We start from the raw sequence: 27867 nt of genomic DNA, 5'->3' as shown, positions 1-27867 counted from the left end.
CCTCTTCCCTTTTCTCAATCTCACAACTAGAAATGTGCAAAAGAGGTGAAGAGCGTGGTTAGTTTGGTCAGATGGAAACTCCTTATTTTTTGTCTGGGATGCGTTTTAGCCACTGTAATGGGAGGCATAGTTTTTTTTCTTGGGGCTGGGGTCCTGGTATTATAAGATATTTAGGAACTCCCCTTTCTTCTAAGAGTTAAAACATTTTCACTACTAAATGACAAGCAAGGATAACCTTCCACAGAACCTGCAAAAATTTCAAATTTCACATTTAAATAGAGGTTATGTTGAAACATAATTTGTAATCAGTCATTACCTTCTTTCAATATATTTTATTCTGATGAAGTTACAAAAGTAGATACAAAATACTTTTATTAAAGTACAGTTAAGTGACTTAGAAAAATAGATAAAGCCCCTAAAGGTTTAAAAATACAACATAAATTTTCATGTAAAGAACATTTAAAAATATTTTAGATGATAACCAAGACTAACTGATGCAAACTATTTTCAATGTAGACCAAACATAGAATGTTGTTCTATAATAACTCTACAGCACACTGGAAATCCATCTGGATTTACAGAATACTTGTTTGGAATAGAATCTGATAATGAGAGAAAACCCAAGTGAATTTCAATGCAGTTGCTTCAATAAAATTACTGTGATCACAAGTATCATCCCCCAAAGCATTTTACAGTCTGAAACATCACAATCTAATGCAAAAAACACAGGAAAACTGAGGGATTACTATTTTCCCTCTTTGCCAGAATTCTACAATAGTAGAAACCAAATCCATTTACTGAACTGATATCAGGAGGAAATAATGTCCCTGTCGAAGGTGCTCAGTTTGGTGTCCCAGTGGCATTTTTCAGGCGAGTTCTACAGACAGGAGACGGCCTCCTAGAACCAGGCAGGGGTAACACGAGCAGCATGACTGGAGCTGCTCAGGAACAAATTTCTAGGACTTACACTCCTAGGCCTGATTTGTTTATGCTTATGAGGTAATGATTTTATGTTTAGAAGCATCACTTCTAGTATAACTGCTCAAGAGAAGGCCAACAGCATAGTCAGGAAACCTCAACAATGTTTGCACAAGTCAAAATCACCACTCGGGATTGCCCCTCGCGCCTCTGCACTCCTAGGAAAAGCCCCCCTTTGTTGTTATCAAAGGCGTGAGGATATAGATCTGCATTTCTCCAGCAGGCAGCTACAGGAGCTGGGGCTCTACAAGTCTGAGATGAAAGGAGATACTTTGTTAGCTGGCAGCCCTCTAAAATCACTTATTCACTGTCTGGAGAAAAATAAAGGATACATTTGGCTGTCAATACAAAAACTGTAGTACAAGGAAGTGTCAATATTTAAACAAAAATCTGCACATCATTGTCCCAACGTTTTTTAAAAGACCTGGAAGTTCAAGCACCATAGGATTCCCTGCATAATTTAGCAAGTACGTTCCACCCCATGCCTGTAATCAGGTGTGAGGATCAGCGATCAGACACAAGGAGCTGTCTTCTGATTCGGAGGGGACAGGGGAGTGAGTGCTGTGCAACAGGCATACCCTGAGCCCAGGGAGATAAACCAAAAGTGAGAGGAGCCAAAGACAGATCGATATCTTCCAACTCTTATCAAAGACTGGTTGGCCCTCTAGCCAAGTCAGAAGGCGCTCCTCTCTCCCCATTCTGCCCCCTTCCTCAGTTCTCCTGCCCTTGGATGTAAACACATAATGTTAACACATGTTTAGGTGCATTGTGGGTTACGCCAGACTAGCTTCAGAACCTGGTAATGTTTTTATTTTTTTTTTTAAAAAGGCCATTCTGAGTCTCAAATTACCAACAAATTTTTAATTTACACCCCGTTAATAAGCTGCCTTTACTACTGTTCTCATATGTGACCATCTTTGGTAAGTTCAGGGGATGAGACGTGAAGAGAGAGGCAGGATTTCTATCATTCTAAATAAATGGAGAAAAGTAAGAACACTTTTGTTTGAGAATATTTGAAATATTATAAATGATGATGAAAGTTCAACCTTAGTTGAGAAATATAATTTCATTCCTTGCAGACTTATTAAAGCCAAGAAGGTTTAAAGTCGAGAGGCAGTAACATTCTAGGTGCATCTAGAAACCTGCTTTCTTGTCCATAAGTGATCAACGGAAACATACAGAACGCCTGACAAGGACCTTTGGATAAGCTTATAATGTGGATTGTGGAATGTTTTGGAGAGGGCTTTTCTCCTTTTTCCCTAAGTGATTATCCTACTTTTTAATTCCTGAAACAAATGATGTACGGTTTCAGCCTAAATTAGATGAAACGTTTTGTTTCCTTTAAAATTCTGGATATAGTTAAGAATTTATTGAAATTGAATTATTAGAAAAATGAAGTTTCTAAGCAATTCTTTATACTCTAGTGGAATAATAAAAATAAATAACAAAAAACCTTATGAAATTGAACCTTTACCGAAGCCATCGACGATGGTGAATACTTTGCAAAAAGCACAGCTCTCAAATACAGAATGCTGATGAACTTCAAGCACTGCCAGTCTAGTATTCTTGTGCCTCAATATGTTTCAAACAGCCAGCTAGAGTTTACTAAATTCCAGAAACCTAATGACAATCAGATCTTTCCTTCACTAATGGGGAAGATTCTTTTATCCCAACAGAAATAGAATAATTTCAAGTTTTGATACAAAAACAATTAAAACAGGATAAAACTCCTATGGGGGCTCAGTCCATCCTTTGACTATAAACAGAATGAAGTCAGATTTTTTTTAACCTATTCTTCCCATTTTGTCGCTTTTAAACACACACACTCACACACGCGCGCGAACAGGTAGCAGACTAAACTTTTAGCTGTGTTATAAAATGTGTACATCTTCAATGCTTTTTATTGTGGTTCTCAAGTTTTATCCTTACTGGGATAAAGTTTGTGCATTTCTACATTACTCTTAACTAAGTATCAAGTCACAATAAAAACATATAGAAGTAATTTTTTTTAAAGGAAACTCAAAACAAAATAATCAAGTACTCCGAGTACTTTCTTACATTCTCTTATCCAGAATTTCGAGGCCTCTGAAAAACAATGTGAATGAAAATAGTGGTTCTGAGACCTAAACATGTCAATTTTTTGAGTTTTCTTTCTCTCAGCCAAAAACTACCTATTAAAATTAATCTGAATGAAGTATTTTGAAATAAAACTCTACAAGACCATCCTTAGATGCCTTAAAAAATTATTTCTGATACACACACCCACTCCTAAAAATTTAGATAGGTTTATGTGAATAAAATTCCAAATAAAGATTAAAAAATAAAGTCATTTTAGAAATAACTTTGGTTACTCCCATACCTCATATGTCATATGATGATTTAAACTGCAATCATGGATTTTGAAAAAATATACAAATATATTTTATCTATAAAAACACTAGCATACAAACTTCAAACTAAAACGTTATCCAAAGTGACACAAATGTTCTAAATCTTAAGGAAACTTAAAAATACCTCTTCTATTTATAAAATAAAAGCAGAATAAAACTGATCTGACCGCCTTACTAGGAAATTCGTTCTGGGAATCGTTAATAAATTATTGGTGAAAACTCTTAACATCCATTTATGTTGTCACCTGAAACAGCCTCAATCATTTTCTTCAGTAAAAGAATAAGAAGTAAACTAATAAATTACTGGTTAGTCATCACGTACTACAGCCAAGTATGACTCTGTGACAATAACAGGAGTGGTCACATAGTGCCTCAGATTTGGCTGTCCTGAATTTCTCACTCTGAAGGTACTAGGCCAATCTACGTTTGAGACAATTTTATCATGAGACACAGACAAGAGGTGTCTTTTTATCCTGTTTTCTTAAAGTTTGTATCACTAGTCTAGAACAGATAGCAATGAGATAGCTCTAGCAGTAGCAAGAGGGTAACTGTGTTCTAGAAGAAACATTTATCTGTCTTTTGATCCAAGCTTCTCAATTAACTCCTGAAGAGGTGCCAACTCCCGCCTATCAATCAGATTAAACTCCTAAAAAGAGAAGAAAAATAAATTTTAAAAATAGATCTAAAATTAAAACTGTAAATATCATTAAGAGAAAGGATTCCCAATCCTACTTTTCTGAAACCTGAAAGAATGATGAAATGGTCTCTGTAAACATTTTAAAATGGGATCATTTTTACCCCCGAATATAGGAGACTTATTAAATAATCAACTATATGTATTAGCATGATCCTCACTGTATAAAACATTAAAATCCAAATTGTACATACATTTGCATTTACATAGACATCATCTGAAAACTATACATTGTTAGAGGCCAGCCCTGGGGCAGTGGACCTTTTACTTTCATCTCTCTCTATTTCTATCTATACTATATATCTGTATCTGTGCCATGCACCAATCTCAGAAGGAAGATAGAGAAGAGCACAGTACATTCTCCTTTGTTTGGTACACAGAACTGTAATACACAATCTCTACTATAAAGCTACCATTTTTTTCCACCAAAAAGTAACATCCAGATAGAAATATTTATATTTTGCCTATAGAATTACACATCTCTAAAGTCAGGCTAAAGGAGTCCTGATTTTTCGAGATCTTTTCCAAACAATGTGAATTATTTTGACTTAAGAAAATTCCAATTCCAACTAAGGGCCCATAAGGCAATAGGCCACATCTCTGGAAGGGGATGTTTCTAGCTGCTGACTTCTTAAGATGTGGCCTGAAGTGGGACTTCTGAAAACTTAACTCAGGGGCGGCCTGGTGGTACAGTGGTTAAGTTTGCACATTCTGCTTTGGTGGCCTGGGGTTTGCCAGTACGGATCACAGGCATGGACCTAGGCAGCACTTGTCAAGCCATGCTGTGGCAGGTGTCCCACACATATAAGAAGAGGAAGATGGGCTCAGATGTTAACTTAGAGCCAGTCTTCCTCAGCAAAAAGAGGAGATTTGGCAGTAGTTAGCTCAGGGCTTATCTTCCTCAAAAACAAAACCCAAAACACAAAACAAAACAAAAAATCTTAACCCAAGGTAGCAGCTAACAAATTCTTCCCAAAACTCTTCCTGGCACAGACATCTCATGGCACAATCCAAATGCAGGCATTTTTCCACAGCATCCCTTCAACCAGCAGTGGCGACGGAACAGGAGGGTATGGATAAGCTTTCTTGGGTTTTTGGTGCTCCCTGTCACAAACTAACTAGAGACTTGGGGCAGCCAGAGGCAAAGGGCCTAAGATGGGGGTGATGCTTTCCAAGCTGCTATGCTACCAATGAAACAAACAACATGGAAAAGAGAACAGAATAGAGAACTCTTTTTATACTTAGCTCTACATGTATAAATAAGACATTGCTCTTATTAAAGCTACCAATCCAAGTAAGTCCAAGTCAAAGCACACAGAAGTCAACAGTGCCCAACTTACCTGAACAAAGAAAATAAAGTGCTTAAAGGAGGTGTTGAGGTGGGCCTCCTCTTGCAGCTGCATCACAGAATCAAAGTGCTGGTGATAAATATGGGCATAAACCCTGAAGAGACGCTTTAGAATGGTCTTTGCCACAGACATAAAGTTTTTGGGAAACGGGACACCTGTAATCAAATACACATATATATTGATCAGTCTTTTACCTAATTGAAGATCAGAAAGTGCAGACACTGCCATTAGCAACTCCAACACACAAACACACACATTCACAAATACAAGCCTATTTCCATACATTTTTTGGAAAGGCAAGGAAAAAAATCCCAAACCTAGGTATATGAGGTATCCTCACATACTGTACTTTTTTGGAGTGCCTTGTAGGCACAGGTATCAAGTTATATAAGATGCTACTGAATCAAAGTTAAAATAAACATAATGTTAGTTGTTTAATATTGGAGAGTTTCTTCCCAAGATTAAATGCAACAAGAATAAGTATTTGGACTACAAATAGAAAATTTTTATGTTTTGTAATTTCTAACTCTAAAAAAATTTTTTACACACACACATACATACTCAGCCAGGACTGGAAACTCTCCTAAGCAAAAGAAAAAGAAAGGCAGACTTTGAGTCATAATCTGCTGTTTACAAATAAGAAGTACTTTGTCTTCCGAATTACTCTGAAAAGCCAATTTTCTTTCTTAAACTAGGAGTCCCCAACTTCTTATTTTATTTTTTTAAAGTGCTATTTCTGTGTTCCTGTAGTCTAAGAAGGGGATATACTTCCTGAAAAAGGGAAGAAGGGGATCTCCTTATTTTTCAAAAACAATAAACACCTCCTTTGAAAAGAACAGGGAGAGGGTTTGGTAATCTCTCTCCAAGCAGTGCAGATGGGGATGCAAGGGGTTACATGCCTGAGAATTTGGGATGACAACATCAGAGTCTTTTAGAAAACAGCGACAGGAGAAAGACAATACAACTGGCACTGAGTACAGTAAATAAATACGTAAGGCGGCATCTGCTTCCAAAATAACCCAAATTAGTTGGCCTTAAAGGTCTGTTCCAGAACTCTACTCTTGAAACATTTTATTTTCTTCAATCTTTCAAAAAACCAAGGCTAACACACTTTTTCCTTCCCTGCATTTTGTTTTCTTTAGTTTATTTCTCAATCAGACCGTAATAGCTTGAAATTTAGTCTATTTTGCTCTTGTAAGCTGATTTTTGTGGGTTTTATTCACCAGCCTTGGCTAACAACTTGCCTTTTCAAATATTATTCTGGAGCTTATGGGCATGTTTTTTGAACGGGGTCTTGTACTCACGCATTGAAAAGATGAATTTTTAAGTCAAACTCCTTTACTCTCTGAATTTATAAATGGGCATCTTGCTAATAAAAGGAACAGTAATAACTTGGATATAGTACTTAAAGATGAATAATAAGCACAACCAGAGGCACTCACAACTAGAACATACAACTATGTACTGGGGGGCTTTGAGGGGGAAAAGAAAAAAAAGATCAGAAACAGATGTTAGCTGAGGTGGCAATCTTAAAAAAAATGAATAATAAACAATTCTGCCTAATAAGAATAAATAATCCTCATAAGTAAGATGTGGATAATAATAGTCTAATGAGAGGGAAAAGAATTCCACAGAACATTAGGATGAATTACTGAGAATGTGAAGCTGAGAAAAAAGAATAAAGTAAAAAATATTCCTTATCTTCCTAATGAATCAAGAAATACAAGTAATTTGTTTTAATCTAAGCACTTTTCAAGCTGAATTTAACAGAAACATTCAAGCACAATCAATATGCAATAAAGAATCTATGAGGAAGGAAATAAAAGGTTTAATAATGGAATTGAAAAGTTGACCAACAGCAAACAGACCAAGTGTAACAGCATGACGTACATTTTTCTCTTGAAAGATCCTCTGATTAGACTGCAAAAAGAATCTGCTATGTTCTGAATGTCTGTGTCTCCCCTAAAATTCCTATGTTGAAATCCTAACCTCCCAGGTGACGGTATTAGGAGGTGGGGCCTTTTGGAGGTGATTAGGTCACGAGGGCAGAGTCCTCATGAATGGGATTAGCGCCCTTATAAAAGAGGCCCCAGAGAGGTTGCGGCCCCTCCACCCTGTGAGGACCAGGTGAGAAGTCGGCAGTCTGCAACCAGAAGTGAGCCTTCGCTAGAACCCCGTCATGCTGCAGCCTGATCTTGGACTTCTGGCCTTGACAACTGTGAGAAATAAATTTCTCTTGTTTATAAGCCATCCAGTCTTTGGTATTTTTGTTATACCAGCCTGAACAGACAAGACAGAATCCAAGAATATGTTGTTCATTAGACACCCTTAAACTGAAAATGACAAGTACCGATCGCATCTGTGAATACCAATGCCAAATCTTAATGAGAATATTAGATAATAAAAAATACTCTTCCAGCAGATCATTAAAAAAAAAATACTGGAGAAAACCTTATGGTCATCACCAACAGATATTGGAAAAGCATCTCATAAAATACCACCATAACTGATTCAGAAATCAGTCACACACCTCTAACCAAAAGCAACATTCCTTCTTAATGCTGAAATACTAGAAGCACTCGCATAAAAGTAAGGAAACAAGAAAAGGATGTCTGCCATCATCACTATTACTCAGCACTGTTCTGGAAGTACTAGTTGACGAAATTAGATAAGAGTTACACAAGAAGTATATATATCAGAAAGGAAGCAGCAAAATTAATATTATCTTAATATGAGGTGATTGTATACTTTAAAAACTCAAGAAAACCAACCCAAAACAACAGAAACAATCAGAACCTGATCATCAACTTATATAAAATTTTACATAAAATGTATGTAACAATCAACAGCTTTCCTATATACTAAACAGTAACCAGTTGGAAACCAGATATGAATAAAAAACATTAAATGCCTAGGAATAAACTTAAGAAACTTGAAGGATTAGCATAAAGTAAACTACAGAATTTCACAAGAAGAAATTAGAAATAAATAAAAAATGTGAATAAATGAAGAAAAATACCTTATTCTAGGATAGGAAGTCTCAGAATTGTCAAGAGAACAAGAATCCTGTATTAATCTACAAATTGAATGAAACCGTAATCAAAATCTCACAAAGGTCTTTTTTTTACCTTGGCAAAATGATTCTAAGTTCTTTGGAAGAACAAATATCCCAGAATAGCCATGAATATTCTGAAAAAGAAAAGCAAGGAAGAGAGACGAGCCCTAAAAGATGCTCAAAGATATATGGCCATGGTATTTAAAACAGTGTGGAATTTCCATAGGAACAGATAAACATTAAAAGACTCCAAAATATGTGGCAATTTGGTGTACACATATGATAATGAGGGGAGAAGAGACACATATATTTGATAAACGGTATTGGGCAAACTGGCTAGCATTTATAAAATTGGAAAAAAGTTAAAGGAGCATTAAGAAAAAAATTCCTGAGAGAACAAAGACTTAAACGTTTAAAAACAAAACCACAGAGCTAGTGAATGAAAACATGGCAAATATTTTAATAATCTTGAAGAAGGGAAAACTTCTAATCATTGTATTAAAACCCAGATGTCATAAAGGAAAAGATTAATAGGGCAAAATAAGAAAGTTATATATAGTAAAAACACCTCGTGAACAAGGCAACCTGGGGAACACTACATACAACACGTGTGACAAAGAGCTAATACATTTAACATACAAAGAAATGGACAAAGGATATAAAAAGAAAACACACGATGATCAATAAACTAACAAATGCTCAATCTCATCAGTATTTTAAAAACATACACTAAAACAGATATTTATTCACCCAAATTAGAAAAGATAAAAAAATCAGTATTGATAAAGAAACACAGGCAGACACAAACCTGGCTGGAGGAAAGTATGTATTTACAATCTTTTTGGAGAGGAATTTGGCAGTCTCTATTACATTTTTTTTAAAGTAATGAAGCATTAAAAAGAACACAACACATTTACCATCTAAAAAGAGAATAGTTCTACAACATTAACTCACCAATCTTAGAAGGAAAAAGAGTTTCATCATCAAGTTGATCCTGAACCCAAGTCATCAAATAGTCAATGTATTTTGGTGCAGAACATTTGATTGGCTTTTTAATATTAGTACCATCTGCCCAATGATATTCATATCTGAAGAGAAAAAAGTTTTACTGATAAAGTTTTCAAAAACATGAACAGATGTGCAACTTGTAATCAAAGTAGGTTCACATTTTGTCAAGAGAAGTTATATATATAACTTCAGTAAATTACCTAACGTTCTACTGAAAATCACTGAGAGTTCCCTATGGAATCATTCTGAAATGTGATGGCTATAATTGGAAGAGAAGAGAGAATGTGGCAGCTGGCAGTGCCGGAATTTGTGTTTTATAATGCAGCCCTGGAAAAGATAAAGGAACTGCATTCCTGTCTGCTAGGAAGAGTGCTGAGGACCAGGTATGGGGCTGATAGATCCACCACGTTCTGAGATCCTTGGCCATCAAGTTATCACCAATAGACCAAGACTATAAAACCTCGTTTCCTGGAGAGGGTGTTGAAGAAACATCCTTAGACATGAATCTTTTTCCCCCTCATCTTTGCTGAGCTAGAATTATTAACAAGACTTACACAAAACTTGACTAGGCAAAGCATTTAAGTCATGGAAAAGTTTAATTTTCCTATTTATTTTATTTAAATTTCTTTTAAGGAAATTTGAGGGATAAAACTTACAAGACAAAATAAAAATATCTCTCCTAAAATTATGTATTAAAAATAGGACTACCAAGTCATTGGGGACTTTTTTTTTCCTTTATACCTATACCAAATTCAGGAAAAAAAATTTTTTCCAAGAGGTAAATATCCTGCTAACCTCCATCATCACATAAAATCAGTCATTTATTACAGGAAAAAAGAATGGAAGGAAACACTAAAACATTAATCCCATCACACTGACTGAACATTATGGGTGATAAAGAGTTCCATCTCTTTCTTAATATTTCTTGAAATTTACTATAGTCAAGTTTTTCAAATCTAGCACCTTTAAACTAGATAACTAAAGCAGTACAATTTAGAAATACCTGACACTACACACAAGAAAAAATAATCAAATACTAAAGGTCAACTAAAAACTCTTCCAAGAAATTCATCTAAAAACCAGAAACAGAATTGTAAATGTTAATAAAATTGAAAAAATAACTTTTGCAATGCAAGATAAACCTAACTCAAATTTCTTTACTTTTGCCCCTATAACTGAATACTTACCATAATGCAATTATAAAATTAAAACAAGTACCACATACAAAAGTATTTAATAACTAAAAGTTAATAGTTAAGTATTCAAGAACTCATAAAATTGAACTGCTTTTACACAAGCAAACAGATAAGAAAAATAACAAGTCTTTATTATTTAATTTATATCAATTAGTGATTAGCTTTATTTAGTAATTCAAATACCTATATAATAGGCAGTATATGTACCTTGGACCTGCAGACATGACTGGGCAGCTTGCTTCAGTGCAGAATTCTGTAATAGTTCCATATAACATGTTGATCTGGTTGAAGAAATCCACAGCTTGAAAGATAATAGCAGAATTGTGTTAAAATGTCTGTGTAAACACGATAAAACATCAGATCTCTCATGTGAAGGAAAAATGGACAATGCATTCAAGTTCTTTGCTGAATCCTGGGGAGATTCCACAACCCAGGGGTACTATAAATTCTCTTCTTAAGCTGGCACACCTAAGTTAACTTTTTATATATATTCGCTTTTAATATAGTAAGCTTTTAGCCAGGATTTAACAGCAGGAGAATAAAGTGTCAGAGATAATTCTAACTTAAGGGTGACTGTTATGTCATTAGATAGACCATTTGATTATATCCAAGGGAATGAGAAAATCCATAGCTTCTTATTGACCTGCACCAGACAATACCATTTATGTTAGGAAAGAGATGAAATGTGTGGTGAAATATACCGTTGAGGGAGAAGGTGTATCAGCTGTATCAGGTGTTTAAAAAATCTAATTCATCATAAAAAATTGAGGCCTAATGCATATTGAGGACATAAAAAAGACACAGGATAACATGCCTTGCCCTGGAGTCTCCAGCTCACAGAATGGACAAAATTGTAAAAGATGAATAATACAACATATAAGATAGCAGCCAAAGGCCAACAACAAGTGCTGGAGAGTTCAGAGAAAAAGCGACATCTCTAGGAGCTGAGGCAGCAAGGAGAACTTCCTAAAGGAGCTTAAGCTAGATCTGGAAGGAAATGGAAGAGGAAGAGGTGAGTACTGAACTTAATGGAGTGAAACATATTACTCTGTGCAAAGAGAACCACGTAAGCCTTGGAAAATTTAAAAAATGTTTTAGTTCCCTATCTAAAGGAGTACCTAAAAGCCAACTAGGGCTTTTCCAAGTTTCTTAAAAAACAAGTAGATAGGGGCTGGCCCTGTGGCCGAGTGGTTAAGTTTGCGCGCTCCGCTGCAGGCAGTCCAGTGTTTCGTTAGTTCGAATCCTGGGCGCGGACATGGCACTGTTCATCAGACCACGCTGAGGCAGCGTCCCACATGCCACAACTAGAAGAACCCACAACGAAGAATACACAACTATGTACCGGGGGGCTTTGGGGAGAAAAAGGAAAAAATAAAATCTTTAAAAAAAAAAAAACAAGTAGATAAAAAAAGTGCTATCTTGTCAAAAGGAATTTTATGCAAAACTTCCTCACTTACAAACTTCCGTCTTAACCAGTCATGTTTCCAAGAAAGTAATACTTAAGCACTCAATATTCATTCAAAACAAAGAATATGCCCAGATGGTGTGCTGGCTTATTGTTCTAAAGCAGCCGTTCTCAAAATGTGATCCAGGGATCCCTGTTTCAGGAGGGATCTGGAAGGCCAGAACCGTTTTAACTGCTCTTTTCACTTTCCTTCCCCTGGGAGGCACAGTGGCATAGTCCAGAGGATCCATGTTGACACCACAACAGACTGAATGCAGAAGCAGCTATGAGAACCCAGCTGTCACCTATTAAGCCAGACATTAAATAAGATTTGCAAACATGTAAAACAATGCCACACTTCTCACTAAAATTTATTTTGGAAAATGACTATTTTTCATAAAAATATATTTATGTTAAAATGTAATGGGTTTATTATTGTTATTCTTGGATGAACTTAAAAATAAGTATTTAAAATTTCTCAGTTGTAATGTCTAAGACAGTAAGTATCACTAGATATAACCTACATAATTAAAAGCTCTTTGGGGTTCTCAATAATTTTTAAGAGAATAAAGAGATCCTGAGAGCAAAGGGTTTCAGCACAGCTGATCCAGAGCAATAAGTCTGAAAGAAAAATCTAAGGCTGAAGAAGGCCAACGAATGCCTTCAGAATAAAAGATAATTTGAATAAGGTTAAAAAAAGGGGGGGGCTCTTTTCTCAATACATAGTCCTTCACATGGTTCACACATATAATGAAAAATCTAAATTCCATCCACTCCAACCCCACCCCTACACACAGGTAACCACTATATTAATTTTTTCTGTCTCTGCTCCCTAAGTTTCTTTATCCTATCTTACACAAAAGATAACATATCACATAGTTCTGCACCTTGTTTTTTTCTCTTAGTAATATGAATAAAGGTTTTTTAATTAATTGAGAAAAACAAAATTTTTCTTAATGTGCTACATTCTATTTCTATTGGACAGAGCTGATCAAGGCAATGATTATTAATAACTGATTAATACCACATAAAAAGACAACTAGACACTGGAAGTATCTATACTGCTGGAAGTATATACCACCACCTCTGCAGTAGTCTTACGAACAAAAATCAAATCTGAATTTGATCAAAGCTCCAAATCTGTGCTAACATGATAGTCACTAGCCACATATGGCTACTTACATTAAAATGAAATCAAATTTAAAATTCAGTTCCAGTCACACTAGCTACATTTCAAGTGCTGAAAGCCACAGCGCAGACATAGAACATTTGCATCCCACACAAAGTTCTATTGGACAGTGCTGCTCTAGATCCAACATTTACAGGAAATCAAAGGAGGAACAGAACATGATAATGGATGCCTTGGGGATATGATCAGCAAAATTCACACTGTGGAAAACAAATGAACTGATTTCAATAACAAAAAAAAAAAATAGAGAGGCAAAAAGGTTGCAATGAGGGAGAACCTGTGAATTAACAGAGTTAAAAAACACACATATAGGCCTTGTTGGATCCTGATTTAAAACCACCACATACTTTTTAAAAAAGAAACATTAATAGGACAATCAGGGGAAACGTGAACATTGACTGGATATTTGATAATGTAAAGGAATGACAGTCTTGTCACTATCTTTAAAAGGGGAAGTTCTTATCTTTTAGAGATACTGAAATATTTATAGATGAAATAATATGTCTCGGATTTGCTTCAAAATACTCAGGGTGTGATATAGAAGTAGCACAAGTGGCCATGAATTGATAATTGCTGCAGCTGGACAACTGCTACCTGGGAATTCACTGTACTAGTTCCTCTCCTTTTTTATGTTTGAACATTTCCATTAAAAAGTTAAAAAAATTCCTGGAATATCTGAGATTCCTAACAGGTTTAAACCTCATCACTCAGAACTGGTCTCATCTCAGAAATGACAGATTAATATTCAAATCTCTAGCCTCAGCACACCCTTGTGTGTCATGTACTTACTTTCTTGAACTCAGAGTAACTTTCAGCTCATGAGTCAAGTTCCTTTTGACTACTCCTAAGTCACAACAATCAAGTGAGTGACGATATGAACTGCAATGACTTTCTGTAGACATGGGCAGATGACAGCTCTGAGAGTGGGGGACAACTGTACAGATGGATTCCCTACAAAGTCATGGTCCACCATGGGCAGAATCTTTGCATTTATCAATCTTTTCTTTGACTTTACTCAGTACCACTCTCCGCAGAAACTACCCACAAAGCACTCACCATCTCCCCTCCGGTCTCTGCTCAGCCACAAAAGCTACAACCAAGCACTCTAAAGAGAACAAAGTTTTGGATGTATTTGTACTTATGGTTTCTTTAAAGATAATCCATTATCTTACTTACAACAGTTATACCTATAAAATAAAATTAACAAAAAAATTTTAGCAAAATCTTCCTATAAACCAGCAAAGTTGAATGTTATTAAAAACTTACTGTTAACGGCAATCCATTCATTAAGGTCTTCTCCCTCTGGCAACATCACAGCTTGTCTCAGATTCCCACTTCCCAGAGTTGCTTCTGCATGTTTTAAGAGTTCATACTGATGAGACCCTTCAGGGATATTCTTCTTCGGTTTGAATGTTTTAGAAGAGCGGCTGCTGCTGTTAAGTTAAAAGTAAATCGATTTTTAGGACTGCAAGCAGAATGGCATAATTTTAGGTACACAAATTGCTCTACAAAATAAAATAAAAAATACTCCTTGAAAAGTGCCAGGATGGGGAGGTGGGGAGTGTATGATCACAATAAAAGAATGCTTTAATTTTTTTTTCCTCACATAGAAACAGGATTAGCAGCACAATTTCACACAGAAGGCAATTTTACTATGCCTCACGAAAGCAGTCTGCTGTAACAGAAAGGGCACTTTAACGAGAAGAAGAAATCTGGCTTCTAGTCCTTAATTGGCCCCTATCTCTGTGACTGCCTGAGAAACCTAACCTCCTTTCAGTCTCAATTTCCACCTACAGAAGATGGTGCTGGGAGGGAGGCAGCCCTAAGGTTCTCATAGTTCAAAAATCCAGTTTTCTGTATCAAAATATTTGGGATGCCATCAAAGCAAACCACAGAAGTAACACTAACATTTTGAAGTTTTTTAGCAGGGAAAATAAGTGAGACAGAAACAACTGGTTGTTGGGGGGAAAATAACTTTATTCCTATCTCACACCATCTGTAAGGAAGGTCCTCTTAACAAGACAAAAAACCCAGAAACTTAAAAAAAAAAAAAAAGGACAGATTTAAAATCATAACAATTAAAACTTCCACAACAGAGCCAAAAAAACACATAACAAAAAAAGTACTTGCAATATATATTACAAAGGACTAACTGGATAATAAAGGGCTTCTATAATCTGTTAAGAAAAAGGTAAGGAATCCTTTAGAAAAATGGGCTAAGGAGATGCGTATGCAATTCAGAAGGGAAAATACAATGACCAATGAACTTCTGAAAACCTGTTCAATTAAAGTAAGACTTATTTTTCCTTAATCTGAGCATCAAAAGTTAAAACAATTACATTAAGTGTGGGTTAGGGTATAGAAAAATTAGTACTTTAATACACCATGGGTGAAAGTGTAAAGTGTATAACACTTTGGGAGGGCAATACAGCAGTATCTATTAAGACTGAAACGCTTTTCAACCCATTCCTTCTACTTCTAGGTACCTCTCCTAGACATTGATAAGTATGCGTTTTCCAAGAGTTCTATAGTGAAAAACATGGAACAATCCTAAAGCTTCTTAGTTGAGGAATGAATAAATAAACAAAGTATGGTACATCCGCATCGTGGAATAGTGCATAGTAAAGAAGAACAAGACAGAGCTACAGGTATTCACATGGAAAGATCTCAAGACACGGTTAAACACATTACAGAGCCAAATGTAGAGCTGCCCATTTTGTATACGCATAGAAAGTGTCAGAAAGGATACACATCAAACTGATTCTTACTGGTGATCACTTCTAGGAAGAGGAAGAGAACAGAAATGTGGACTTTGACGTTACCTGAGTAATCTGAATTCTAACTAAGACTGATTAAGAAGTAAAAAGGAATTATGAAAACACTAAAAATCAAATATGGAAAGTTTTTAATAGGATAAAGACCTACATTTAATGGGGAAGTACTAAATTAGAAAGAATGGTCCTTTACAAATAGAAAGAAGCTGTGAATGACAAGCTAAAATATGGAAAACTAACACAGAATAATGTCTCAAGATTCAATATGATCTTCATCTAAATTAAGACTTTCATACTTCAAATGGCACTCTCAAGACTGTGAAAACAATCCACAAATTGGGAGAAAATATTCGCAAATCAAAGATAGGATAAGGGACTAGTGTCCAGGATACAAAATTCTTATAACTCAAAAACGAAAGGACAGGGGGCAGCCTGGTGGCACAGCGGTTAAATTGGCACGTTCTGCTTTGGCAGCCTGAGGTTCGCCGGTTCGCATCCCGGTCGTGGACCTACACACAGCTTGTCAAACCATGCTGTGGCAGGCGTCCCACATATAAAACAGAGAAAGATGGGCACGGATGTTAGCTCAGGGCCAGTATTCCTCAGCAAAAAGAGGAGGACTGGCGGCAGGTGTTAGCTGAGGGATAACCTTCCTCAAAAACAAAACACAAAAACAAAAACAAAACAAAAACGATCAAAGGATCTGAATAGATGTTACTCCAAAGAAGATATACAAATGGCCAATAAGCGCACGAAACGATGCTCAGTATCATTAGCCATCAGGGAAATGCAAATTAAAATCATGATGAGATATCATTTCACACCCACTTAGGATGGCTATAATCAAAAAAACAATTAACAAGTGCTTGGGAGGGTGTGGGAAAATTCAAACTCACACAGCACCAGTAGGAACGTAAAATGGTGCAGTGCTTTGAAAAAGTTTGGCAGTTCCTCAAAAGGTTAAACAAAGTTACAGTATAACTCAGCAATTCCACTCCTAGATATATACCCAAGAGAAATAAACACATACATATATACAAAAACCTGTACGGGAAAGTTCATAGCAGCATTATTCATAATAGCCAGAAAGTGGAAATTCAAACGTCCATCAACAAAACAAAGTCTGAAAGAAATAAACAGCCTCACATTTAGGTCCAAAAAGCAGCTTAGCAACTGTGCATCCACAAACAAACCACTAACTAAACACTGACTCCTAAGAAAAAGACTTGGGGTGGGAGGGAGATAGTATTCTAGAAATACGGCAATTTGCAACTAAAATCTAAATCATACAGACTTTTTGACACCGTAATCATCCTTTGGAGATCACACCTTTAGGAAAATAATCCAAAGGAGGGAAAAAGTGGTTTGGACAAAGATATTCCTAGTAGTGCTATTTGAGAATAGCAAAATACTGGAAAGAATCCAAATTTCTCACAATAAGTAACTGGGTAGACAGATACACGCTGGTTATGAAACACTAGGAAATTTAATAAAAATGCCAAGTATGTGGGTGATGTCCATAACTAAAAATGGATCTTTAGTCAACCACATCACACACATTTAAGCAATATAGCGAGCAGAGAGAGCCACCTGAGAATAATAAGGCGCCAGAGCAACGCTCCTCAAACCTTAACGAACTTAAGAATCATCAGAGAGTTTACCAACTTTTCCATGTAAGCCTTATTTGGGCCCAGGCGTTATCTCTAAAACAGGATTCTACCGAGGAGAAGTTGATTACAAAAAGTCACAAAGTGGGCTGAATCAGACGCACAGAGCGGTGTGCCTGCAAGGCCCGCAGCTAGACCGCAAGCTTCTCAAACGGCCGCACTCCACATCTTCCTGGGGCGGCCTTTTTCCGGGGGGAAACTTAATACTGACGATAATAAAACCGGACAAACGGGGGAGGAAAAAGCGAAGTCAGCGTGGATCGTTACTGGGAGGCTCAAAACGAGAGAAACCCGGAGCCCTCGGCGCAGCCCGCGGCTCCGCCCTCGGGGGCGCTCAGGCGGAAAAGTTCCGAGGCGCCGCCGGCCCCGGGGCCTTTCTGCTCCCCAACCTTCTCGCTCCGCTTCCTTTGCCTCGAGCTTCATCTCCGTCTGCCTCCGCCCACGTCCCGGTCTCCCTCATGGCCCCGCCAGGCGGCAAAGCAAGCGCCGGCCGGCCACCCCGACCCCGACCCCGACCCCGACCCCGGGCGCCGGTCCTCGCCTCAGGCGCCCGTTCGCCTCCTCCCCTGACCTCGGCCCTCAGCCCTCAGCGGGGCACACTCACAAGAGGAAGCTCATCTTCTATCCTCAACGGGGAGCGGAGGGGCCCCTGGCCCCCGCCGCGGTCAAAAGACGGAGCCGGCGCGGGAACCGAGAGAGCGCGACCGTCCTCAGCTCGCGGACAGCCGAAGCACGGGCCGCCACTGCTTCGAGCCGGGGGTCGAGCCGGTGCAAGCCAGTGCGAGCCGCGGTGCCCGCCTCGCCCGCCTCCCCCACCTCGCCGAGCCGAAATGCGGAACCAGCAAAATCTCGCGAGCGAAGGCTTCGCTCTGCCCCGCCTCACCGAGAGGGACTCGACGAGCCCCCATCAGCCCCGCCCACTCCCGCAGCTCAGCCAATCAGCAGCCTCCGGATCGGGACTTCCTGCTCGCGGAGGCGTGGTGGCCTCGGGGGCCTGGGCTGGGGAAAGTGCCTGGTCTTGTGCTGGGTACGACTTGTTGGTGCTGGGTGCAGTTCCTGCTCAGTGGATGGCGGGGTCTATGTGTGAGCGCTGCGATTTTTAAATTTTTAAATGAAGGTATAATTCACACAGCGTAAAATTCACCCTTTAAAATGTACACTCGTGGGGTTTTTTTGTATATTCACAGAGTTGTGTAACCATCAGCTCTAATTCCAGAATATTTTCATCACCCCAAGAAGAAACCAGTCCCAATTAGCAGTTACTGCCCATTCCTCCCTTCTCCCAACCCCTGGCAACAACTAGTTTACCTTTTTGCTATATGGATTTGCCTAATCTGGACATTTCATATAAATGGAATCATAAAATATGTGGTCTTTTGTGACTTGGCTTCTTTTATTTAGCATTATGTATTGAAGGTTCATCCCTGTTGTGGTGGGTATCAGTACTTCATTCTTTTTTATGGATGAATAATATTCCACTGTATGAATATACCATATTTTGTTTATCCATTCATCTGTTGGACGTTTGGGTTGTTTCCACTTTTTGATGTTGTGAATAAAGCTGCTATGAACATTCCTGTAGCAGTTTTTGTGTGGACAAAAGTGTCCACTAGGAGTGGCTAGGTCATACGGTAACTATATGTTTAACTTTTTAAGGAACTGCCAGATTGTTTTCCAAATTGGCTACACCATTTTACATTCCCGCCAGCGAATGTCTGACGCTCCTAATATTTTCAAGTCCTCAATAGCATTTGTTGTTATCTGTCTTTTTGATTGTAGTCATCCTAGTGGGTGTGAAGTATCTCATGGTGATTTTGATTTGCATTCCCCTGTTGGCTGATGTTAAGCATCTTTTCATGTGCGTATTGGCCATTTGAAACAGATTTATTTTCATCATCCTTTAGAGTTGCCTCAGGCCCCCAAAGGATGATTGAACAACTCAAAAAGAGATTCTGGCCCAATAACAGTCTCCATTCACTGTCTCTACGACATCACCATCCCTTTGTTCCTCAACACCTGTCAGTCCAGATTCTGTACTCCACCCACCCTCCCACAGAAACTTTTCTCACCAAGCTCCCTAGTGTCTTAATATCTAAATTCCATGGGCATTTTTCAGTCATTATCTTCCTTGCCACTTAGTTCTGTCTGGCCCATCCTACCAGACTCCTCAATTGATCACAGTGATTTTATTTTTCAAGAATCTTTGTTCCTCCCTGTGATCCAGCTTCTATAAGGTGGGAATGGGGGCACAGAAAAAGGGAGCTCATGGCCAGATAGGTCAGGAATAGTCTCCTTTAGCCAGGCTTTTTTGATAGCAAATGACAGAAAGCCACATTCTTCATATTTCTGTCAGAACTGTCTTACATTTTTCTCCCTACTAGAATGTGAATTCCTTTGGGGTCAGAGACACAGCCTGATCATTTGTCATCCCCAGTGCTCAGCACAGTGCCTGGCACACAGAAACTACTCAATAGATGCCCATTGAATGAATAAGGATTAGACTGGAACTCCCAGTATAATAGAGGAGATTAATACAGGAATAAATGGTAATCAGTGCAGTATTACCAGTACTGATAAGATGAAAAGCAGAGGAATTCCAGACTTTTTATGACTTGGCCTTGACTCATTTTCTAGCTTCATTGCTCAAGGTGATGCTCCATCAAACAACTCTTTGCTGTTTCCCCAGTAAGCCCTGGGCCTCCTTGAGTCCACGCTCTGTTCTTGTGATTCTTTCTGCCTGGAATGCCCCAATATCCATGTCATACTTTGTCCTTCAAGATCCAGCAAGAATTCCTCTTGCCATCCTCTGAACCCTTGTAGCCCTTTATCTATATCTTTCTTACAATATATAACTATAGTTCGAGTTAAAAAGTTGTATTTACATATTAAACAGCTGTTGTGTTAGGGGTAGGAATTTGAGGATTTGTGTTCTTTTCACTTTTCCTATTCTAATGTTTCTTTAATAAGTAAATACTAATATTATTTCTTAACTTTTTTTTTAAGAAAAACAATATTGAATAGTGACTAAAAAGCTCATGTTTTGGAGATGACTGTCTGGGTTTGAACCCTACCGATGCTACTTAATGACCACATGACCCTGAGTATTTTCATAATCTTTTGCCTCAGTTTTCTCATCTGTAAAATGGGAGACAATCTCCTAGGATTGTAAGGATTAAATGAGTTAAAGTATAGAACTCAGACAGTTCTTGGAACATAGATATACTCAATTAACATTTGCTATGCAAAAAGGAAGAAATTTTGACATGTCTTATCGCTTCTATTAGATGACCACCTTCCTGAAAGCAAATTCCTGGTGTTTTTATCTTTGTATTTCACATATGCCTACTGGGGGGCTTTGTATCAAGGCAGATATTCAGCAAATAGTTGCTAAATGAATGCAATAGGATATTTGGCTAAATATTATTTTAGACCAATTTTTTAAACCATGCGGTCCCTGATTTCAGTAGCTTTCATGTAGCTAGGGAAGTAGTTGCATCTGTTTGCCCAGAGAATACATTCTCACTTTTTTTTTTAGTCCTTTACCTCCATGGAGAGCAATCTTTTGATCAAGTGGCAGTGAAATGACCAGATATGACAGTACACATTTTCTGGGAGGGATGAAAGTGCCTGGATCTTTCCCCCAAACACTGTTACAGGGAAACCACGTGAGAAAACCACAGAGATATATCACTAAGATATTGGAATGAGAGCCATGAGGAAAGTCCTATTCTGGTTCTGTACCCTTGGCTTCTGAGAAAGAACACAGACATTAAATGCTAGAGCAGTGGTTGAAACTCAAAACTAGATCTATATGTCTTGGATACCCGTGTGTTTTCTACGAGAATTTTTTTATAGGGTATTTTCAGTTTGTTGTACACACTTTCTCTCTCACACACACATACAATTATTCTAGACTGTGTAGTCTAATAGAAATATAATGTGAGCCACATGTGTAATTTAAAATTTTCTAGAATATATATGTATTTTAAAAAGCAAAAATAAACAAAAACAAAAATGGTGGAATTAATGTTAATATATTTTACTTAACCTAATATGTCCAAAATAATGTGATTTTAACATGGAATCAATTTTAAGTTTTTTAATGAGATATTTTACTGCTTTTTCATTCTAAGTCATCAAAATATCATGTGAGTATATTTTACATCTACAGCACAGCTTATTCAGACTAGACACATTTCAAGTGCTCAGTAGCCGTGTATGGCTGGTGGCTACCATATTGGACAGTGTAGTCCTAGATCATCTGTATGATCCTCTGATAACACAGTTTTAGTACCGTGGGTTCATTTGTGCTTGTTTATGTTGATACCAAAGTGCCAAGTTGTAATGATCTAATGAAACATTAACAGAAGCAAACAATATGAAAACAATGCATTAGCCCCAAGTGACCGTCACATGACACCATGGTGGAATGAAGAAATCAACGAAAAGGAAGATTGTGGGAGGATCAAATTATAGCTCAGCAAATGACAGTGCAGCATGCCCAGTGCAAAAGAACTCACCCTGTACCTCTCACTACCATATTCACGTTGCAGGTGATTTTATTTCATCCAAATAGAACCCGTCACATTACGTATTGACGTTATTTTGATTTTATTAACTGTAGCAGTTTTCTTGGTGTTTAATTTATAACTGTGTGATTTGATAGCTATACAAAAGCTGTAAGCATAAGGACATTTATAGATTTATACTTTTATAATAATTTGTTATTTAAATAATGTAATTATCATAAAAAATATTTCCAGACAGCACGGGGAGAAAGGAATTCATGAATGCTTTTTCCCCATTTTAAAAATGAGATGGTTCTGGGGCCAGGCTGGTGGTGTAGTGGTTAGGTTCACTCTGTTTTGGTGGCCCAGGGTTTGCCGATTTGGATCCTGGGTGCAGACCTATACACTGCTCATCAAGTCATGCTGTGGTGGCATCCCACATACAAAAAAATGGAGGAAGTTTGGCACAGATGTTAGCTCAGGGACAATCTTCCTCAAGCAAAAAGAAAAGTTGGCAACGGATGTTAGCTCAGGGCTAATCTTCCTCACCAAAAAAAAAAAAGGAAAACGATGGTTCCTTGAGTTGGAGAATTACTGAGGATATAAAAGGCCAGCTATTTATTAGAAAACATTTAAACATTTCAGGATATCTCGTAGGTACATGGTGTGGGGGGAGGTAGGGTGCCTTAGGGGTTTGGGAAAAAAATCCTAGGTCAATGTTTGACCAGGATGTCAATATAGTTCACTGAGGGATTAAAGATAAGATTTGTGTGTGTGAGAGAGAAATTGCTAATTGCTACAGGTCAACCCCCCAGACATAGCTTATAGTTTGCAAAGACTGGGGAGGTTTTACTCCCTGCTTGGCTCAGTTGGCCAGAGAGATCACTGCACACCATCTGGTCACAGTAGATGCCGAAAGCAGAAGCCAAGCAGCAAATTATAAAGCCACCAGCACTGCCTTTTCAGAATCTCTCCTCCCCCCACCTCCACCCCCATTCATTGTACAGTTCCCCTTTCCAGCTCCCTCAGACAGGATTTGCAACCTTGCATTTTCATTCTGTGTCAGTGTCCTGTCTTATCATTTGCAAAACTCTAGCTTTACTGAACAGCCTCACCCACACAAGGCCTCCTCCTACTTTGGTTCCCACAGCAGGGTTCTTGCCCCTCTCAGCTAGTTGGTGCTCTTTGGGGCAGCTTGTGTTTTAGCCTGTGTCCCAAGTGAGTGAAAAAAAGAAGCCAGTAAAGCTGGTAAGCTGTCCCTGCTTGTTATCTCGGGACTCATGTTGCAGATTGTGAAAGAGAACTCCCAGTTTACCAGATGCCAAAAACTCACTCAGCAAAGAAGCCACATGAAAATTTCCTCTTGAAAATGTCTTAGGTCTAAGGTCAGACCTCTGTCAGTGATACACATTGGTGAATAAACTACATGGCCCTTGCTCTCCTGGAGCTTACTTTCACTTGGAGAGGATAGATATTAACCAAATAATCACATAGTTACTACCAGGAGGAAAAGCACAGAATACATTAAGACCATTAAGAGAGTTTAACAGGAGAGACCTAAGAGAGACTGGGGAGTCTTAGGAGATGCCACTTAAGCTGAGACTCCAGAAGATGAGTTAGCTAAATGAAAAGAGAAGGAAGAGAGTCTCCTCAAAGTCAACAGCATGTGCAAAGGCCTTGAAGCAGGTAAGAGTTTGCTACGATCAAGGCACTGAAAGAAGCCAGTGTGATGAGGATGTGGAAGGCAAGGGGGACAGTGAAGGGAAATGAAACAAGCCACCAAGAGTCTTGGCTCTTATCTGAAGCAAGATGGCCAACCATTGAAAGATTTGCAGGAGAAGGATGAGGCCATCCACATTTTAAAACGCTAAAGCGGGTAAGAGTCTATTGTGTCTGTCTGGGCAGAAGATGGAGTTGACAGGGACTAGATCAGTGGAGAGAGGTAGATGGAACTGAGATCTATTCCGGAGAAAGAATATGCAAGTCTCAGTGAAGAGCTGGATGTGAGTCAAGGCTGAGTCCTTTGTTTCTGGCGCAAGCAACTAACTGGTAGCTGATTGTTACCGATTACAGAGATGAAAAAGTCTGGGAGGGAAAGCAGCTTTGGGGGTAGATCAGGTGTTCCGTTTTGAATGTATTAACTCTGAAATGCCAATGATACAGATATATACAGATCTGCAGCTCAAAGAAGAGACCAGGATGGAGATCAACTTGGGAGTTTTCAGCATATAGATATTTACAACCATGGCAGTGGGTAAAATAGCTGAAGGGAAGGTAGAGAGTAAGAGGTACCAGGATAGAAACTCAACGAGTCCTGATATTTAAAGCCTACAAAGAAGAGAAGAAATAGACAAAGGAGGTTGGGAAGGAGAAGCCAGAGAACGAGGAGGGAAACTAGAAGCAGATGTTAAAAAATCAAGAGAAGAGTGTTGAAGAATAAGAGGAAGTCAACTTTGTGGAATGATCTTGAGAGTTCCAGTAAGATGAGGACTGAAGGGAACGGTTATGAAAGTGGTGCCCTTGGGGAAATCTTCTGACAGCGTTCTCATCTTCATGCTTCACTGCAGTGATTCAGAAGAAGAGCTTTGTAAATGCCATCAGTGTGGGGGAAGGGATTCAGATAGGATCCAGTTGTAGTTCAGCAGCTGGCCATTTAAAAAATACTTTCACATACATTAACATTGTTAATCCTCACAACAATCCTTTGCTGATGAAGTAGCAGTGGCACTAAAATCTCCTACTGAGTGCTTACTATGCACTAAGCTCAGAGCATAGATGGTTACAATTACTAATTTTACAGATGATGAAACTGAGGCCCAGAAAATGAGGAATTGAAACTTGAACTCAATTATTCCTCCTTTTTTTTTTTACTGTGGTAAAATATACATAAGTAATGTTTATCATTTTAACCATTCATAAGTGTACAATTCAGTGGCATTAAGTGCATTCATGATGTTGTGCAGCTGTCACCACTGCCTATAACCAAAAGTTTTCCATCATCCTCAACAAAAGTTCTGTAACTATTAAAAAATAACAACCCCATTTCCCCTCCTTCAGCCCCTAGTGAGCTCTATTCTACTCCGTGTCTCCATGAATTTGCCTATTCTGGGTACCTCATGTTAGCGGAATCAAACAATGTTTTTCCTTCTGTGTCTGGCTGATTTCACTGAACATAACAGTTTTCAGGGTTCATCCATGTTACAGCATGTAACGAAATGTCATTCCTCTTTATGGCCAAATAACATTCCACTGTGTATACATACCTCATTGTGTTTATCCATTCATCTGTTGATGGACAGCTGGGTTGTTTCCACCTTGTGGCTCTTGTGAATCATGCTGCTGCGAACATTGTGTACAAATATTTGTTCAAATCCCTGCTTTCAATTCTTTTAGAGGTATAGATAGAAGTGGAGGTATTGGATCATATGAGAGTTCTATGTTTAACTTTTGAGAAACTGCCAGCTCTTTCCCACAGTGTCTTGTTTCTAAATAATTATCACATATTTTAAACATATACAGGAGCAGACATAATGCTGTGGTGTCATTGTCCCCCCATGAACTCATCCAGCTGTAATATTTATCAGCTGATGGCTGTCATGTTTCATCCGTATCCCTAGCTGTTTCCCTCATTCCATATTATTTAGAAGTAGATCCTAGACATCATGTAATTTTGTCTGCACATTTTTGGTATGTATATTTAAAATATAGGACTTTTATTTCTTAATATTATTCTTTAATATTAAATATCCAGTCAGCACTCAAATTTGTAAATGTCTCCTAAATGTCATAAAAATTATTTTTAAGAGTTTGAATTGGATTCATATAAGGCCCACACTTTGCATTTGATTGTTAGGTCTCTGAAGTCTTTTATAATATATAGGTTTTCTTTCCATGTGTATCTCCTTTTCTTTTTTTCCAGCCTTGAATTTTATCTTTTGAAGAAACCAGGTAGTTTGACCCACCTGAAGACCACATTACAAATACAACAATTACAATGAACACCACAAAAATACAAAGGATTTTAACAGAATATTATTAAAAGCTATACACCAACAATTGGATAACCTAGAAGAAATGGATAAATTCTTAGAATCATACAACCTCCTGAAACTGAATCAAGAAGAAATAGAGACTCTGAAGAGACCAATCACAATAAAGAGGTTGAAACAGTAATCAAAACCTCCCCAAAAACAAAAATCCAGGACCAAATGGATTCTCTGGTCAATTCTACCAAACATTCAAAGATTTATTACCAATCCTTCTCAAACTCTTCAGAAAAATTGAAGAGGATAAGACACTTCCTAAATCATTTTATAAAGCCAACATTACCCTGAATCAAAAACAGGCAAGGATAATACAAAAAAGAAAAATTACAGGCCAATATTGCTGATGAACATAAATGCAAAGATCTTAAACAAAATACTAGCAAATTGAATATAACGGTACATTAAAAGGATCATACCCTGTGATCAAGTGGGATTTATTCCAGGGATGCAGGGGTGGTCAAACATCTGCAAATTAATCAATGTGATCTACCACATTAACAAAACGAAGAATAAAAATCACAGGATCATATCAATAGATGGAGAGAAAGTGTTTGACAAGACCCAACATCCATTTATGATAAAAACTCTTGGAGCTGGCCCTGTGGTCACGTGGTTAAGTTCATGGGCTCTGCTTTGGTGGCCCAAGGTTCACCATTTCAGATCCTGGGCACGGACCTATATACTGCTAATCAAGCCATGGTGTCGCAGCATCCTACATAGAAGAACTAGAATGACTTGCAACTAGGATATACAACTATGTACTGGGGCTTTGAGGAGAGGGAAAAAACCTCTCATAAAATGGGTATAGAAGGAAAGTACCTCAACATAATAAAGGCTATACTCAATGGTGAAAAACTGAAAGCTATTCCTCTGAGAATAGGAACAAGACAAGGGTGCCCACTCTTATTCAACATGCTACTGGAAGTTTTAGCAGAGCAATTAGGCAAGAAAAAGAAACAAAATGGAGCCAAATTGGAAAGGAAGAAGTAAGACTGTCACTGTTTGCAGATTACGTGATTATATATATAGAAAACCCTAAAAAATCTTCCAAAAAACCATTAGAAATAATCGACAAATACAGTACAGTTGCAGGGTACAAAATCAACATATAAAAATCAGTTGCATTTCTATACACAAACAATGAACTAGCAGAAAAAGAAATCAAGGATACAATCCCATTTACAATTGCAACAAAAAGAATAAAATACTTAGGAATAAATTTAACCAAGGAGGTGAAAGACCTATGCACTGAAAACTTTAAGATGTTATTGAAAGAAATCAAAGAAGACATAAAGAAATGGAAAGATATTCCATGCTTATGGATTGGAAGAATAAACATAGTTAAAATGTTCATATTACCTAAGCAAACAACAGATTCAATGCAACGTCAATCAGAATCCCAATGGCATTCTTCAGGGAAATAAAACAAATAACCCTAAGATTTATATGAAACAACAAAAGATCCCAAATAGCCAAAGCAATCCTGAGAAAAAAGAACAAAGTTAGAGGTATCACACTCTCTGAATTCAAAATATACTACAAAGTTATAGTATGATACAGGCGGAAAAA

General features: G+C 37.9%; 1 protein-coding gene across 1 annotated transcript; it reads right to left on the bottom strand.

Moving 5' to 3' along the window:
* Nucleotides 1-317: 317 nt before the first annotated feature.
* On the bottom strand, nucleotides 318-18568 carry MOB1A (MOB kinase activator 1A). The gene is made up of 6 exons (XM_046661675.1): nucleotides 18349-18568; nucleotides 14570-14736; nucleotides 10878-10971; nucleotides 9421-9554; nucleotides 5403-5566; nucleotides 318-4014 (listed from the first exon to the last, which is right to left on the bottom strand). Exons 1-6 carry the CDS (start codon nucleotides 18360-18362, stop codon nucleotides 3937-3939), a joined length of 651 nt encoding a protein of 216 aa, XP_046517631.1. The 5' UTR covers nucleotides 18363-18568; the 3' UTR covers nucleotides 318-3936.
* Nucleotides 18569-27867: the final 9299 nt, after the last annotated feature.

This window comes from Equus quagga, chromosome 5, assembly GCF_021613505.1.
Source record: "Equus quagga isolate Etosha38 chromosome 5, UCLA_HA_Equagga_1.0, whole genome shotgun sequence".
NCBI classification, from domain to species: domain Eukaryota; kingdom Metazoa; phylum Chordata; class Mammalia; order Perissodactyla; family Equidae; genus Equus; species Equus quagga.
The sequence above is the reverse complement of the archived record's forward strand: the minus strand, read 5'-3'. Positions and strand labels throughout refer to the sequence as shown.